The sequence below is a fragment of the Eumetopias jubatus genome, unplaced genomic scaffold (assembly GCF_037043125.1).
Source record: "Eumetopias jubatus isolate StellerSeaLion01/CBP00866 unplaced genomic scaffold, mEumJub1_p1.0 scaffold_5, whole genome shotgun sequence".
NCBI lineage: Eukaryota > Metazoa > Chordata > Mammalia > Carnivora > Otariidae > Eumetopias > Eumetopias jubatus.
This window is the reverse complement of record NW_028274811.1, coordinates 108,349,553-108,363,802: the sequence shown is the minus strand read 5'-3', so window position 1 is coordinate 108,363,802 and position 14,250 is coordinate 108,349,553. Positions and strand designations below refer to the sequence as shown.

The 14,250-nt window shown below is 49.7% G+C and overlaps 1 protein-coding gene across 3 annotated transcripts in view; it reads left to right on the top strand.

The window, feature by feature from the left end:
* Nucleotides 1-14,250, top strand: part of LARP1 (La ribonucleoprotein 1, translational regulator) — a 51,929-nt gene that overhangs the window by 22,397 nt on the left and 15,282 nt on the right. For 2 of the 3 annotated variants that reach the window (XM_088023489.1, XM_028106533.2), the window contains exons 2-8: nucleotides 9,059-9,120; nucleotides 9,364-9,429; nucleotides 10,412-10,586; nucleotides 11,529-11,657; nucleotides 11,734-11,940; nucleotides 12,040-12,202; nucleotides 13,101-13,245. In XM_088023489.1, coding sequence (XP_087879615.1) covers nucleotides 9,059-9,120; nucleotides 9,364-9,429; nucleotides 10,412-10,586; nucleotides 11,529-11,657; nucleotides 11,734-11,940; nucleotides 12,040-12,202; nucleotides 13,101-13,245 — 947 coding nt within the window. The remainder of the gene's footprint in view (nucleotides 1-9,058; nucleotides 9,121-9,363; nucleotides 9,430-10,411; nucleotides 10,587-11,528; nucleotides 11,658-11,733; nucleotides 11,941-12,039; nucleotides 12,203-13,100; nucleotides 13,246-14,250) is intronic. The other variant, XM_028106534.2, reaches the window with a different exon arrangement.

The window sequence follows — 14,250 nt, the reverse complement described above, 5'->3', positions numbered from 1 at the left end:
ATGGCTCAGTCGGTTGAGTGTCTGCCTTCGGCTTGGGTCATGATCCTTGGGGTCCTGGGATCAAGCCCCACTCCAGGCTCCCTGCTCAGCTGGGGGCCTGCTTCTCCCTCCGCCTCTGCCTGCTACTCCCCCTGCTTGTGCTGTCTGTCTCTCTCAAATAAATAAAAGCTTAAAAAAAAATAAAACCTTAGCGCTTACGTCCTTTGTAGCAGTGGTTTTGATGGTAGCTTGTTCCCTTGGGAAGCTGGCTTCATTTAAAGTTGTAGTTAGGATGATCAGTGAATGTGGGGGTAAAAATCAAAGGATGTTAGGCTTGGAAGGACTGCATATGACAGGATCCCCTCCACCCCAACCATAGGCCTCTGAATGGACGGACTGAAGACACCCAGATAGGAACTTATGCCGAGCTCGCACAGCAAAGGCTCTAGCCCCTGCACCAGTACTGGCATCCCGTCTTCTGACTCCTATCCCAGGGCTTTGCTCACCACCCCACTGTCCTGGAACATGGGGCAGTGGTCCTTCCTTCCCATGGTGGCCAGATTTAGCAAGTAAAAATAGGGGACACCCAATTAAATTTGAATTTCAGATAAATGGTGCATAATTTTTTAGTATAAGGTGTCCCAAATATTGCATAGGACACTTACTCTGAAAAATTACTTGCTGATGATCTGAAATTCAAATTTAATTAGATACGTCCGGAGATTTTTTTTTAATCTGGCAGCCATAATCCATCTCATTCTTTTTTTTTTTTTTAGGCACCAGATTGAAGAATTGCCTCAAAGAGATTAAAAAAAAAAAACTATCATGCATTCTGTGTTTAATGATGACCTCATTTAAGCTGTTACATCTGTGAGCTAGCACCTATCATGAACCTCAGAATGAGAGATTCAGTCTGACTCAGGGATCTCCCATGTAAATTGCCTTTTTGCCTCCATCATGAACCCGCTTGTTTGGCCTGTGTGGCCCGGTTAATACCTGTCAAGTTACAGGCTGCATGAAAGGTTGGTCTGATTTGACCATGTCCCTTGGCCTTGTGGGTTACTTATTTGATGCCAGCTGGTGGTTAGAATGTCTTTGGGTGGACTTGAGTCCATGCTTTTAACTGCTGCTCTGCCCTGCCTCTTAGTGTGGCAGCCTAGTAAATCGGTGATGGAGTGGGGTTTGGATAGAGCTTAGGCACCCTCTGCATTTGCTGAAGGGGAAGGGACGGTGGAGTAGGGTAATAGGTACCTGCCAGGGCCTTAGGGATTCTCTGAGCACTGGTGGGGAGTCTGCAGGTGATGCAGCCCCCTCTCCTCACCCGTGGCGTCCCAGGGCTCTACTCTTTCCCAGTTGGGGTGTAGCACGTGGCACTGAAGCGGCCCCCTGGCCTGAACTCGAGAGGCAGATCAGCTGCTTCTGGGAAGCAAGGCCTGACTGGCTGACCTGGATTGGGATAAATAGTCCCTACCGAAGAACTCCAACTTTCGGTCTGCTTCTGGGATACCTGGCAGGTCTCTTCCACTTCTGTGGAGTTGCCCTTTGCCAAATATACCCAGCCTGCAGGGCTGGAGCTGTTAGGGGTCCTGGGATTGAGCACCACATCGGGCTCTCTGCTCATCCGGGAGCCTGCTTCTCCCTCTCCCTGCCTGCCTCTCTCTCTCTCTCTCTCTCTCTCTCTCTCTCTCTCTCTCTCTCAAATAAATGAATAAAATCTTAAAAAAACAAAACAAAAAACACAACTTTGGCACCTTGCAAGGATGTAATACGGCCTCAGTAAGTGATTAGTGGGGTTGAGATACAGATAAAACCATTTCTGGTTGTGGCTCTGAAGACCCCAAGTTATAAACTGAATTAGAATTTGCTCCAGAGTTGCTAGTTGGATAGCACTTTACATTGGGTGCTCACAGGGAAGACTTCCTTGGAAGAAATCTGAAATTAGTGTGGAGTTCTGTGAGTAATGTCGTATAGAATATATACTAGGCAAGTCCCTCTCCTCCATTTTGTTTTCTGAGCGACTGGAATAATAGTGTCTTTTTGAGGCAGCTTAGTAAAGTCGCACATACAAAGCAACTTAGACTAGCATCCAGTAAACCGGGGGTTGTTATTATTACTCTTCTAACTAGAACCAAATGTGCTCTTCAGAACGGCTGGGTTAGGGTACTAGCACTTGGTACTTTTGTGTTTCAGCTGTGATGATTATTAGCTTGTGGGCAGGACTTTAGGGGCTAGCACCAGCCTTAGGGGCAGGGTCCATGTCTGGTCAGGGAGGGGGGCACCAGGCCGCCTGGGTCACCACGGGCTAAAGATAGTCCACTGGGGATGGGCCTGGGCCAGGCCAGGCAGCACCATGTGACTGGAGCCCAGTGGCCCTGTCCCTCCTCCCAGATCAAGGGGCACAGACTGTGGCCAGCAGCTTCCTTTGAGTGGAGCCTCAAGATGGTCTGATGTTCTGAAGGCTCCCCACACCCCAAAAGCTCCACACAGGGATGCCCTCCAGCCCCTTTCTGTGTTTCATCCTCAGGTCTGGTGGAGTCGGGGTGGGAGGGCTGGGCAGAGAGAGGTCTTCGAGGAGTGATGGCAATGAACTGATGAGCAGCAAGAACTGATGAGCAAGGGGGAGGAAGTTAGCATTCTTTTTACTCTGTAGAAGGTTTCTGCCTAAGGGCTCCTAGAGTGAATGGAGATGGGATGAGAGGCCTGTGGTCCCCAGACTCCTCCTCCATGACTCTACCCCATCGCCAGGGTGTGTGATGGCTGAGAATATACCAGGTTTTCAGACTCTGCCCCTGAGCTGGCGTAGGAGGGATGAGCACAGGTGGGCGATGTCACCCAGACTCCTCCTGCCTCACGCATCCTCTTAGATGGTTTTGCTGCCTTCCACAGTCAGGTCCCAGGCTGCTCATGCAGACATTGCTGGCCTTCCCCATATTGGGAGGCTGAGTGTGGGGGCAGAATCCATGTCAGCTGGAACCTCATTGCATTGGGGCCGAGGCAGGAGTGGAAGAACTGGGAGGTGGGCCCGGAAGCAGTGCATCTTCCTCACCAGGGCTGCTGGGGTGCCAGAAGTAGGGACTTCAGCTGCGTGCTTGGTGGCAGTTTCCCTTGCCTGTCTCTGTGTAGGGAGAGGGGAATTGTCAGGTTGTTGGCATCTGGTCATGGGAGTTTTACTTGCCCTGCTCTATGACCTTAGGTTTTCCTGCAGTGAGCCTTGGTTTTCCCCAGTGTATCGAATGATAGCCGTGCATCGCTCCCAGAGGGCCTGCCCTGTTGGCCACAATGAGGAGATAACTCTCCTCCTAGTGGTTAAGAGCACAGGTTTTAGAGTCAGACTGCTTGGCTTCAAATTCTGTTTTACTTCTTGCTGGTTGTGATCTTTGGCAAATAATCTTTCCACCCTGTGCCTTGGTTTCCTCATTTATAAAATGAGACCAATTAGAGAAACTGACTCAGTGTTTACAACAATGCAGGGCATCTAGTAAGGGCTTAGTACATATCATATGGACTTGTTAATATTACGACCATAGCTTGTGGCTAGCATCTCTTCTGCTTAGATGAGAAATCTCTATGGTTGAGGTCTTGCCTTCTCTCCTGTCATACCTCTAAACCTCATGTTACTACCTTTTGTTCGGTTGAGGAAGGTGAGGTTCAAGGAGGATGGGAGATGGTGCCCCCCAAGGTTATACAAGTGCCAGAGTCTGAATTAGAAACCAGCCCTGATTTCGGGTAATCTGGTGCTTCAGAGTCAAGGCAGGGCTGGGCGTGGGGTTCCTCTGGAAGCCAGCAGTGCCTTTCTCTGCCTGGGGAGAGCTCTGACTAAAGGTGAGAGGGTTGAGGCTATAGCCTTGGGAATTAGCACTTGGAAAGCAAATTCTTTGGTGTGAAATCGTGGAAGGAGATGGGTTTGTGAACTCGCTGTTCATTCAGCAAATATCAGCTGTGTTGTCAGGCCCTGAGTTAGACACCGAGATTACTGCTATCAAAACAGCCTGGTTCCTGCCTTCAAGGAGCCACATAATCAAGGGGTGAGGGTTACAGAGCTGAGAGAGCTAGGAGCAGGGGCACTCGACTTGCGGTCTGAGAGGGCTCCCCAAGGAGATTGATCTAATGGCCAGATAAAGGTCCACAGGTGGGTGAGTGTGAACTCAAGTAATGCAGCCCCTATGTAGCCTAATAAATTCCCTTGTTCCCCAAAGTAGAAGTTCTTTCCAGTCAGGGTAAACTTAATCTTTTCAGATGCCAATCTCCAGGAAATGGTGCCAGCCCCAAAATAAACATTAGGCCTTCCCCATTCTGCTGGCGCTGAGGCTGCAATCTCTGGCCACCCACTCAGTCCTACAGGCTTTCTCCCATCTGGCCCAGCCCGGTCTCACCTTTTACCCATGTTTGTCCCCCAGTTTCATTTCCAGCTTCTCCCTCTTACCAGTTCTTTTTACGATGATCTGATGAGTTTGACTCACCCATGTGCCTTCTCCCCCTAAAACCCCTAGTTTCTCACTGGTTGACCAAGTCTTTGCTCTTTAGATCTCCTAGATGTGGCCCCTCTAGGTTGCTTTTATTGCAAAGGATCAGTAGCATTAGGATCTTTCTAGAACAAGACAATATAGAAAATGTGTTTGTTTTATCTGGCTTTATACCAGGTGTTTATGGCTTTGGTCCCTTTGTAGGCTGAGAGATACTCCTCGAGGCCAGGCTCTCTTCCTTCCACACTGAGTAAAAAATTGAGGATGGTGGGGAGGGGACCCAGAAAGGGATGTGTAATTGAAGTCAGAACTCCAAGGCTTCCCTATGCTCTTCCTTCCTCTAGCATGGCAGGGGCTTATACCAAAGCCTCCCCAGGGACTTGTGGTGAATTTCCCCCTCTTTTCTTTCCTCTTTCCTGGGGAAACCTGCCCTGGAGCCCAGCCTGTCTATAGAGGGCGGTGTCCGGAAAAAAGGCAGGCTGGAGTCCGGGGGCGGGGCGGTGCATTTCAAATCTGAATCAGTGAATTGAGCCAATTGATGCCCAGGAGTTTTTCTTCACACATTCTGATTCCTTTCATGTTGAGAGATCATTTGATGGTTTTTTTTTTTCTTTTTTAATGATGAGGGCGAGGATTACTTGGAAAAATAAACTTTCTGTGTGAATCTGAATTGGCATACTTTGCATTTGTTGTGTGCTGGGCACTCTTAACGCTCTGTTCATGTAACTGTCACAGCGGCGCTATGAAATAATTAGGACTTCAGTCTTAGAGATGAGGAAACCAGTTCAGAGGGGTTCTCTGGGGGCAGAGTATGTGCAGTAGATACCAAAGTCCATGGCGTTACGATGGGCTGCCTGCGTTCCTAGACCGTCTTTGAATGCAGGGGTGACAGTTGAGGCAGAGAGAGCAAATCTGAGAGGGTTAGACGGTGTGGTGCGGGCAGCCACTCCACTTTGCAGGGGAGCTGCTCTCTGCCCTTCCCACCCTTAGCACCCACCTTTGGCCTACCTCGTTTCCTGGTATCCTGCATTAGCCGTGGTGGGTTAACTCCCCTGGTCCGCAGCACTCTCAATAATCTGAAGTGAAAATAGTGAGTTGGCCATGCAGATACAGTCTCCTGGTGTTCTACCTCTACGACCACAACCACACAGAGAGAGGTTCTGGTGGGCTTCATTTAATACCCAAATGCACGTGTATATTTAGGAAGCCCCTTAACCCCCTGGAACTAAATCACTACTGACTACTGGCTAAAGATGATCCTGTGGGATAGAAAGTGGCTTTTCTCCTTTTCCAGATACCTGTTAGCCCCGGACTTGCCTTAATCTAGGAGGCAGGTCCTCCTGGGGCCTCTCTCTGCCATCCTGCTCCCTTAGAATGGTGGGCCTCAAGTAGGGCCTGCCTCACCACACTTCGACCTCCCTCAGTACCTGAGAACCTCTCCCAGCCTTCAGTAACTCTGTTTACCAGGATACACTGGGGAAGGGCCCTAAGATGGCACCAGGAAGGAGGATTGACCCTACCAGTGGACACGTGGGATTTGTGGCAAGCCAGAAGAGCACTTGAACCAGGAGAGTTGGGACTTCCGGCTCTCATCCTGGCTTTTCCCTAGGGAGGCCCCTTTAGGGCCTCGGTTCCCTATCTGCAAGCAGAGGGGATTAGAACCATGGTCCTTTTTGCTGCTCTAACCTTCTCTGTTTCCTTGGGCAGGTGCAGGTTGGTGAGTTTAGTGTTTGCTGAGCTGGGTGTGGGTCAGCTGGCACACGTGTCAGAATGCAGAGGCGGAGGAGGGGGCTTGTTCCCTTTTTTGGCTGGGATGATGCTGGACGTGGAGACTGGCACCTGCACAAAGGATTGGTTTTTATTGGGAGCCATTTCAGATGCCAAGCCCTGTATATATTGTGGAGCTGGAGAGAGAGCGTGTGTTGGTTGGTTGCCTGGTGAAGGAGGATGGTGGGGGTGGGGGGACCCAGAAAGGGGTGTGTAATTGAAGTCAGAAAGCCTAGTCTTTTTTCTCGTCTCCCGCAGGGCCTGACAGCTATGCACTTGAGCCTTCCCGGCTTCTCCTAGGCCCCACAGGATTTTAACAGATCTAGGAATTTTACAGAAAGGCAGAAGTAGTTCTCTCTCCCTAGTGGACTCTTCTGTCTCTCTAGGAGACTTTGTTCTTCCTTGGAGTAGGGGCAGCCTGAGGCTCTACCTGCGAGCAGAGCAAGAGCAAGGCACTATGGGTCCTGGGGGCAGAGGGAGGCTAGCTAGACATGGGGCTTTTTCAACAAACTGCACACAGGACTACTTGAAGAATATTCTTGTGTATGCCCAGACTAGCCATATTCCCTTGGTCATCTTGGGGTTGGTGAGGGAATAGGGAATCAGTATGGTCTTTTAGTGGCAGGATGGCTCTCCCATTAATTGGAGACCCAACTTTCAGTTGGGTTACATGTCCCTTTGTGATCTTGGTGAATGAAATGTCAGGCAGGGTGATCACAGGATATGACTCCTCCCAATTTTAAGAGTTTTTATTATTTTTATGAGAAGAAACAGACAATAACCTGAAAAACTTAACCTCATCTTTTCAAGAAAAGTCTTCAGGAACACCTCACCTCTGAGCCTGATTCTCCTTTCCCACTTCTTCTTAATGAACTTGAAGTTGCAGGCCCTTGGCCTGCTCTTGTCCTGATAGCATGCAGGGAGTGTTGTTGGGGGCTGGAGCATGGGTCCCTGGAGAAGTGATTATTGCCCTAACTCCAGTGTAGTCACCTGCAGCAGCAGCTGCTTCCTCCGGGTCCTGGTTCCAAGCAGCAGCCTCGTTTGGGACCTGGGTGGTGGTAGACTTCTCCTGGGCACCCAGGATTGGCAAGGAAGTCAGTGCATAGTAGCTCCCCGGTCCTACAAGCTTCATCCTCTTGGGACTGAGAGATTTTCTGGGTTTCCCCTGTCCAGCACTGAGGATGGAAGATGCTGTGAGCTGGGTTCCACAGCTCCAGCTTTCAGAAGGCATGTGGGGTATCTTGAGGGGGCAGTGGCTCCAGTAGGGTTTGAAAACCAAGAATGCTGTGGCCTCGCAGGAGTCAGGGACTCTCTCTACTCATTAAGAGAACATGGGACTTTTCAAGGAATAGAAAATTCCTTTTGAGGCCAGCTAGGCAGATAATCTCTTCAGGGACTGAGGGCAGCTCTTGCCTTGGCATGGCTGGCCAACAATGGAGGCAAAGTGAGAGAGAAGTGGGTGAGCAGAGCCTCAGGATATACCTTTTCCCATGGGTCTCTGAGGGTGACAGGGTTCAGAAACCCTTGTTCTTCAGAAGTGTGTTTGGAAAATAAGTGTAGGTGTAGAAGGGACCAGACCTATTACTTTCTTAAAAAAAAAAAATTTTTTTTTTTTTTTAAAAAGCCCATGTCTTTGTTGAAATGACTGGAAAATTCCAAGCAGAACTAAATCACTGTTAACATACTACTTTACTCCTGATAATACTTGGTTATATGGCCTTCCAGATATTCCTACTTGTGTATATGTGCATATATATGAGGCTTTTAAAAAATATTTATTTGAGAGAGAAAGCAGGGGGAGGGGCAGAGGGGAGAGGGATAGAGAATCTCAAGGAGACCCCCCCTTAGCATGTGAGGCTCACAACTCTGAGATCATGACCTGAGTGGAAACCAACCTACTGAGCCACCCAGGTGCCCCTAAATATACATGTTTTTTATTTGCTTTATAAAAATAGGGTTGCAAGTCTTCTCATTTATTTTGTTTATCTTTTCATATCTTTTATCTCTGGTAGAGAGCATTATCTTTTTAATGACTAAAAATTGTTAAACTTTAATTTAGCCAGGTTTCTGCTGTTGGACATGAAGGTTTTCAATTTTTTGAAGTTAGAAATAGCACTTCTGTTAAGGACGACATCTTTTTACATAACTCTAAGCACTCATCTAATTTGTGTGATTAGGATAAATTCCTAAAGGTAGGACCATTGAGTCAAGTGGGTCTCACTTGCTTTGGGAACTTGGAGAGCAGAGAGTCTTTCCTGAGTGGCTAGCCCTTCTGTTGACCGCAGGTCCTTGAGGACAGAGCTGGCCCCACTGGGGGGATGGGGAGGCTTAGAAGAGAGCCCTGGACTTGATTGCCAGCTCAGGGTTTTTATCTTGCCTTTCCCGTGATCATTAGCCCAGATCTGCTCATACACAGACTTCCACAGTGTTAGAGCTAGAAAAGGCCTTTCAGATCCTTCCTGGGGAAGGATCTGCTGGGGTTAGGGAGCCTTCGTTATAGAGCCAGTTCTGGCATGGCCCCAGTCTGCCATGGACTTACCCTCTCCAGGGCTCAGGGCCCTCTTTATAGGAGGGTACAGAGCTGGGAGGGCCCTTCTGCCTCAGAGTCAAGTTCCTGGGGTGTTGGCTGCTGATTGTTTCCATGATCTCACTTTCCATGATTTCTTCCGAGAGAGGCTGGTACAGTTGTTACTGGTTGTTGAGCATGTGTCCTTCCCCTCTTCACCATGTCTTCCTCCTTTGGAAACCTGCAGGTTGCTTGATGGAGTAGGGGTGGTAATGAGGTTGAGGAGCTAGTGGTGGCCCCCCATGGGTTTTGCATAACCATCTCTCCCTTCTTATTCCCACAGAACATTCTGCTCCAGCCAAGGTGGTGAGGGCAGCAGTTCCTAAACAGCGCAAAGGCAGCAAGGTAAGGAGTGGAGCGGGCAACCTAAGGGGACTTCTTGAAGAAAAAGGTGGTATGACCTCTTCTGAACTTCGAGGTAGTTATGCTCTCAATAGCAGGGGAGCCCCGTCTGGGCTTCCAGTGTGGATGGTCCTAGTGGACAGACTGATTGTGGCTTCTGATCTCTTGGGGGAATGGTATTTTGAATGACGGGCTAAATGGCAGAAACAAGGCCACCCCAGGGCCCTCATAGAATGTGTCTTGCAGGTTGGTGACTTTGGAGATGCAATCAACTGGCCCACACCTGGAGAGATAGCCCATAAGAGCGTACAGGTGCGTCTCTGGGGAAGAATGGGCAGGTTTGAATGCTGTGGACGTATACACATTTGGCTTCTTAAGTTCTCAGAGCCTTGGGTCTAACCTTTCCTGTTTTTTTCTCAGTTTTTTAAGAGGAGTGGTTGGTATAATATGGCAGCACTGAAATTGCTAAGAATCATCGTTTGAGCCCTTGCTGTATGCCAGGAACTGCCAAGTGCTGCTTACCATTTCACCTACCCCTCACAGTGACTTAGAGATAGGTCCTTCAGTAATTCCTGTTTTACAGATGAGGCCACTGAACATAATAACTCTGAGCCCTTGGGAGAGGCTCATAACCAGCCCTTGATGGTCAAGTGGGGATCGGAAGTCAAGTGTGTTATTTATTCCGGAGCTTGTGTTCTCCATCAGCTATACTTGGGTTGCCCGGCAGTGAAGCAGGAGAGGGTACCTACATTAGGCTAGGTACCCACCTCTAGACCATATGTCTTAGGGACACTTGTGTAGCACTCGTCTGTGCCAGCAGAGGAAGAACTCCGGATCAGTCCTCGCTTTCTGGTGCTTTTGTTCTGGGCTGATGGCCTAGATCCCTCACTAGCTGTGGCTACTGGCCTTCAGTTCACAGATAGGGTTGCTGTGGACAAGCCGAGGGCTAGCATCTCTTCCATCCCACAGACTTCCGGGACGGTATGGTCTTGTATGGTCTTGTACAGGAGTAAATATATGGCCCCCGTGGGCCTCACCCCTGTGTCCTGAGGGTTGTTTCTGTCCCTTAGACTCAAGGAAGATGGAGTGTCCCACCTGCTGCGTCTTTGACCACACTTCCCAGTGGAAGCATCTCAGGCGTAAAAACGGGACCTTAGACTCCGTCTAGTCCAGCTCCTTGTTGCACGCCCCAGCACCTCTGCCCTGTCTTTCTAGTGGCGGGGGTTCCCTCCTCTCCGTCCCAGGAGGCTCTCCGATTCACCCCACCCCCCTGTTCCTCTGTTTCCCCCTGCAGCCACAGTCCCACAAGTCCCAGCCTGCCCGTAAGCTGCCACCCAAAAAGGACATGAAGGAACAGGAGAAAGGAGAGGGGAGCGATAGTAAAGAGAGCCCGAAAACCAAGTCGGATGAGTCTGGGGAGGAGAAGAATGGGGACGAGGACTGCCAGCGAGGGGGCCAGAAGAAGAAAGGTGAGTGGCCTGCAGCAGGGCTCGGGGAGAAGCGGCAGGCAGAACTGTGAAGTGTCTGAACTCGGGGTTGCTGGACGAGTTTCCAGAGCCCTGAGAAGTCCTTGGGAGGCTGACTGACGTAGGCCACTGGGCTAGCAGCCTTCACTTCTGCCTTCCGTCTGTCCGTTCCTTCTGTTACTTAACAAGCATCCGGTAGGCCCTCTTCTCAGCACTTGGGCTCTAGCAGTGCGCAGAACAGATGAGGTCCCTGACTCAGAATAATCAGTGTGTCTTGTATTGCTCTCCCATGTAAGATTCTGTTTGAAGACAAGAGTTCCGTTGCCTTGGCTAAGGTGTTTAGGGTTACAGGTTGGCTGCTCTAACAGAGATTCAAAGTAACAGTGTTTTAAACAAGATAGAAGTTTCTTTCTCTCACCTGACAGCTGGGTCTAAGTAGGCCAGCCCTAGAATGGCAACCATTTCATTTCATTTTCCTTTCATCTTGCGGTGGTATGTTGGCTCTTCTCATCCAAGGTGGCTCACTCTTTCCTTCTCATTCCAGCTAGCAGGAATGGAAAAGGGGGAGAGTAGCTCCCTTTGAAGGACTCAACCTGGAATGGACTACTTTCACGTAGCTCTCGTAGACAGAATTTTGGCATGTGTCTAAAGGGAGCCTGGAAGTGCAGTCTCGATTTTGGGCAGCCACGTGTCCGGCTCCAGAAAGGGGTTCTCTGACCATGGAGAAACTGATATTAGGAGTCAGCCAGGAGTGTCTGTCACCCTGAGGTCCATGGCTTCCTTATTTTAGAGGTAAAAGTGAGGTCCAGTGTGGGAGAAGGAATTTGCCCAAGGTCATCAGATTGTGCATCAGACCTGTTGCTCCAGACAGAGGAGTAACGGGTAGGGATGGCTAGGAGGGACCTCTCCTTCAAGCCGTCCTCATGTCCCCATGCTGTCCTCCAGGGAACAAACACAAGTGGGTTCCGTTGCAAATAGACATGAAGCCTGAAGTGCCCAGAGAAAAACTGGTTTCGCGCCCTGCTCGCCCACCAGAGCCACGACACACACCTGCCAACCGAGGGGAGATCAAAGGTATGCACCGCCCACTGTGGAGTGCCTGGGCATGGGGGTCACCCTCAAGCGTGACCCAGTGCCCCTCTCCCCATAGGGTCTGAGCCTGCCACCTACGTGCCCGTGCCCATGGCCCCCCCCACCCCAGCCTGGCAACCAGAGACCAAACCGGAGCCTGCCTGGCACGACCAGGATGAGACATCGAGTGTGAAGAGTGATGGGGCTGGTGGGGCGCGGGCTTCCTTCCGTGGCCGTGGACGGGGGCGTGGTCGCGGCCGGGGACGCGGCCGGGGTGGCACTCGAAGTACGTGAGGCCCCTTTGGGCTCCGGGATGTCCGAGGGAGTGTGGCGGGGGTGGTGGGCAGGGATCTCCCCTCCCTTATGGCACCCATTTCCCCCGTAGCCCATTTTGACTACCAGTTTGGCTACCGAAAGTTTGATGGTGCAGAGGGGCCTCGCACCCCCAAGTACATGAACAACATCACCTACTACTTTGACAATGTCAGCAGCACTGAGCTTTACAGTGTGGACCAGGAGCTGCTCAAAGACTACATCAAGCGGCAGATGTGAGTGGACAGGAGCCTTCTTGGAGAGAAGCGTAGGGGGTGGGGACATGTCAGAGGATGGCTGCTGGGCAGAGTAGGGATGGGCCGGTCCTTCTGGGGCTGTGCTAGCGGCAGCGGCTGCCCCTGGCTGGAGCTAAGAAAGATCACTGCTGCTCATCCTTTAAGAGCTAATTTTTCATAAAGGTAATATTTATTGCAAAAGTAACACCATATTTGCCTTAAGAAAATTAGAAATTACCACCAACGAAAAGGAGAGGGAATGTCCAGAGTCCACGTCCTTCGGCACTTCTCTTTGTAATGGCAGCATGGTCAGAATGCTGGCAAACACCTACGGAGTTCACCCTGTAGGCGAGGCTCAGTCTTAAGTGCTTACAGGCACTGTCTTATTTCGTCCTGCACTTAATTCCTATGAGCTGGGTCTTACTTATCTCCATTGCGGAGATGAGCAGACAGACCCAGGAACTTACCCAGAGTCTCAGTTAGTAAACAACAAGGCACAGATTTGAATCCATTTCTGTCTAATGACAAAACCCTAGCTCCTAATCACTTTGATATATTGTCTCAGTCCAGTGGGGGAGCCATACAAGGAAGCAGATCGTTTCAGGAGAGTGTCACAGTATTTTAGGAGAAGAGAAAGTCACTGGTAACAGTGGAACTGCGTTTTAAGGGTGGATGAGGGGTTTGCCAGGCATACAGAGAGGCTGAAGGGTGAGGGGAATGGGTCTGATCTGAGGTTAGGGAGCCCTGACAGGATAGCATCTCTTTCCAGCCTTTAATACTGTACGTATGATAGGGTCAGGGTCGGTCAGAGGCTATGTGAGGTGGCGGGGGTGTGCAGGACGAGAAAGGCCGACTCCTAAGTGACGCAGCAATCATCCGTCTTCTCCCCTCCCCCTAGCGAGTACTACTTCAGCGTGGACAATTTAGAGCGAGACTTCTTCCTGCGACGGAAAATGGATGCTGACGGTTTCCTTCCCATCACCCTTATTGCTTCCTTCCACCGAGTGCAGGCCCTTACCACTGACATTTCACTCATCTTTGCGGTAGGTCTCCCTCCCTGGGGCTGGGGTGCAGGGGAAGGAAAGGTCCTTACTTACAGAGCTGGGAGTGTGGGCCCTGGCAGAAGACCCTGGAGGAGTCCTCATCTGATGACTTCTGCTAAAGCTTCAAGGCTTGGCCAGCCTCTTTGCCTCCCTCCTTCTCTCCTCTCCCTCTTACTGTGGAAAATTGCAGACATTTACAGAAGTAGACAGAATGGTATGATGAACACGTCGCCCAGCCTCAGCAGTTACCAACTCATGGCCTGTCTTACTCCATCTATCCCCCATCTGTTTCCTCTTCCAAATTACTTTGCAGAAAACATCAGGTAACCTGACATTTCACCTCTGAAAGATAAATACCTGGTAAAAAAACATAGTCACCATATCATTATCACATATAAAAGATACTAACAGTTCTTAATATGTCCAAACCATCCGCTGGAATTCACCGCACTTGTGGAGAAAAAAAAATGTTGTGCTTTATGAGATTCGGGATCCAAAAAAGACCTATGTGTTGTCTTGCTAAGTATCCCCTTCTCCTCTCCTTTTCCTTGCAATTCATTATTTGAATAACCCGGGTTGTATATCTTACCTAATTTCTCATGGGAGGGACACAGTGCTGTCATCTAATGTGTTCTTCTGTATTCCACATTTTTTGTAAGTTGGTGATCCAGAGGCCTGACCGGATTCAGGTCTGGGGGGTTTTCCTCCCTTCTTTGCCAAGGCTGCTTTATAGATAATGATATGTTCTCTCGGGTGGCACATAGCGTTTCATTTGTTCTCTCTTGTGATGCAAGCTGCTGTTGATGATCACTGCCTGTTATTTCATTAGGGATTGTGAAATGGTGAAAATCTAATTCTATGGATCTGTCTTCATTTGTTAGCTGGAATACCTCTTTAAGGAGGAACTTTGCTTCATCAGCTATTCAGTTACCAAGAGGTATGGTTTGTACAGAAAGGGTGGATAAATGCTTGATCTTTCTCTTTGTTAATCAGTTGTCAAAATTA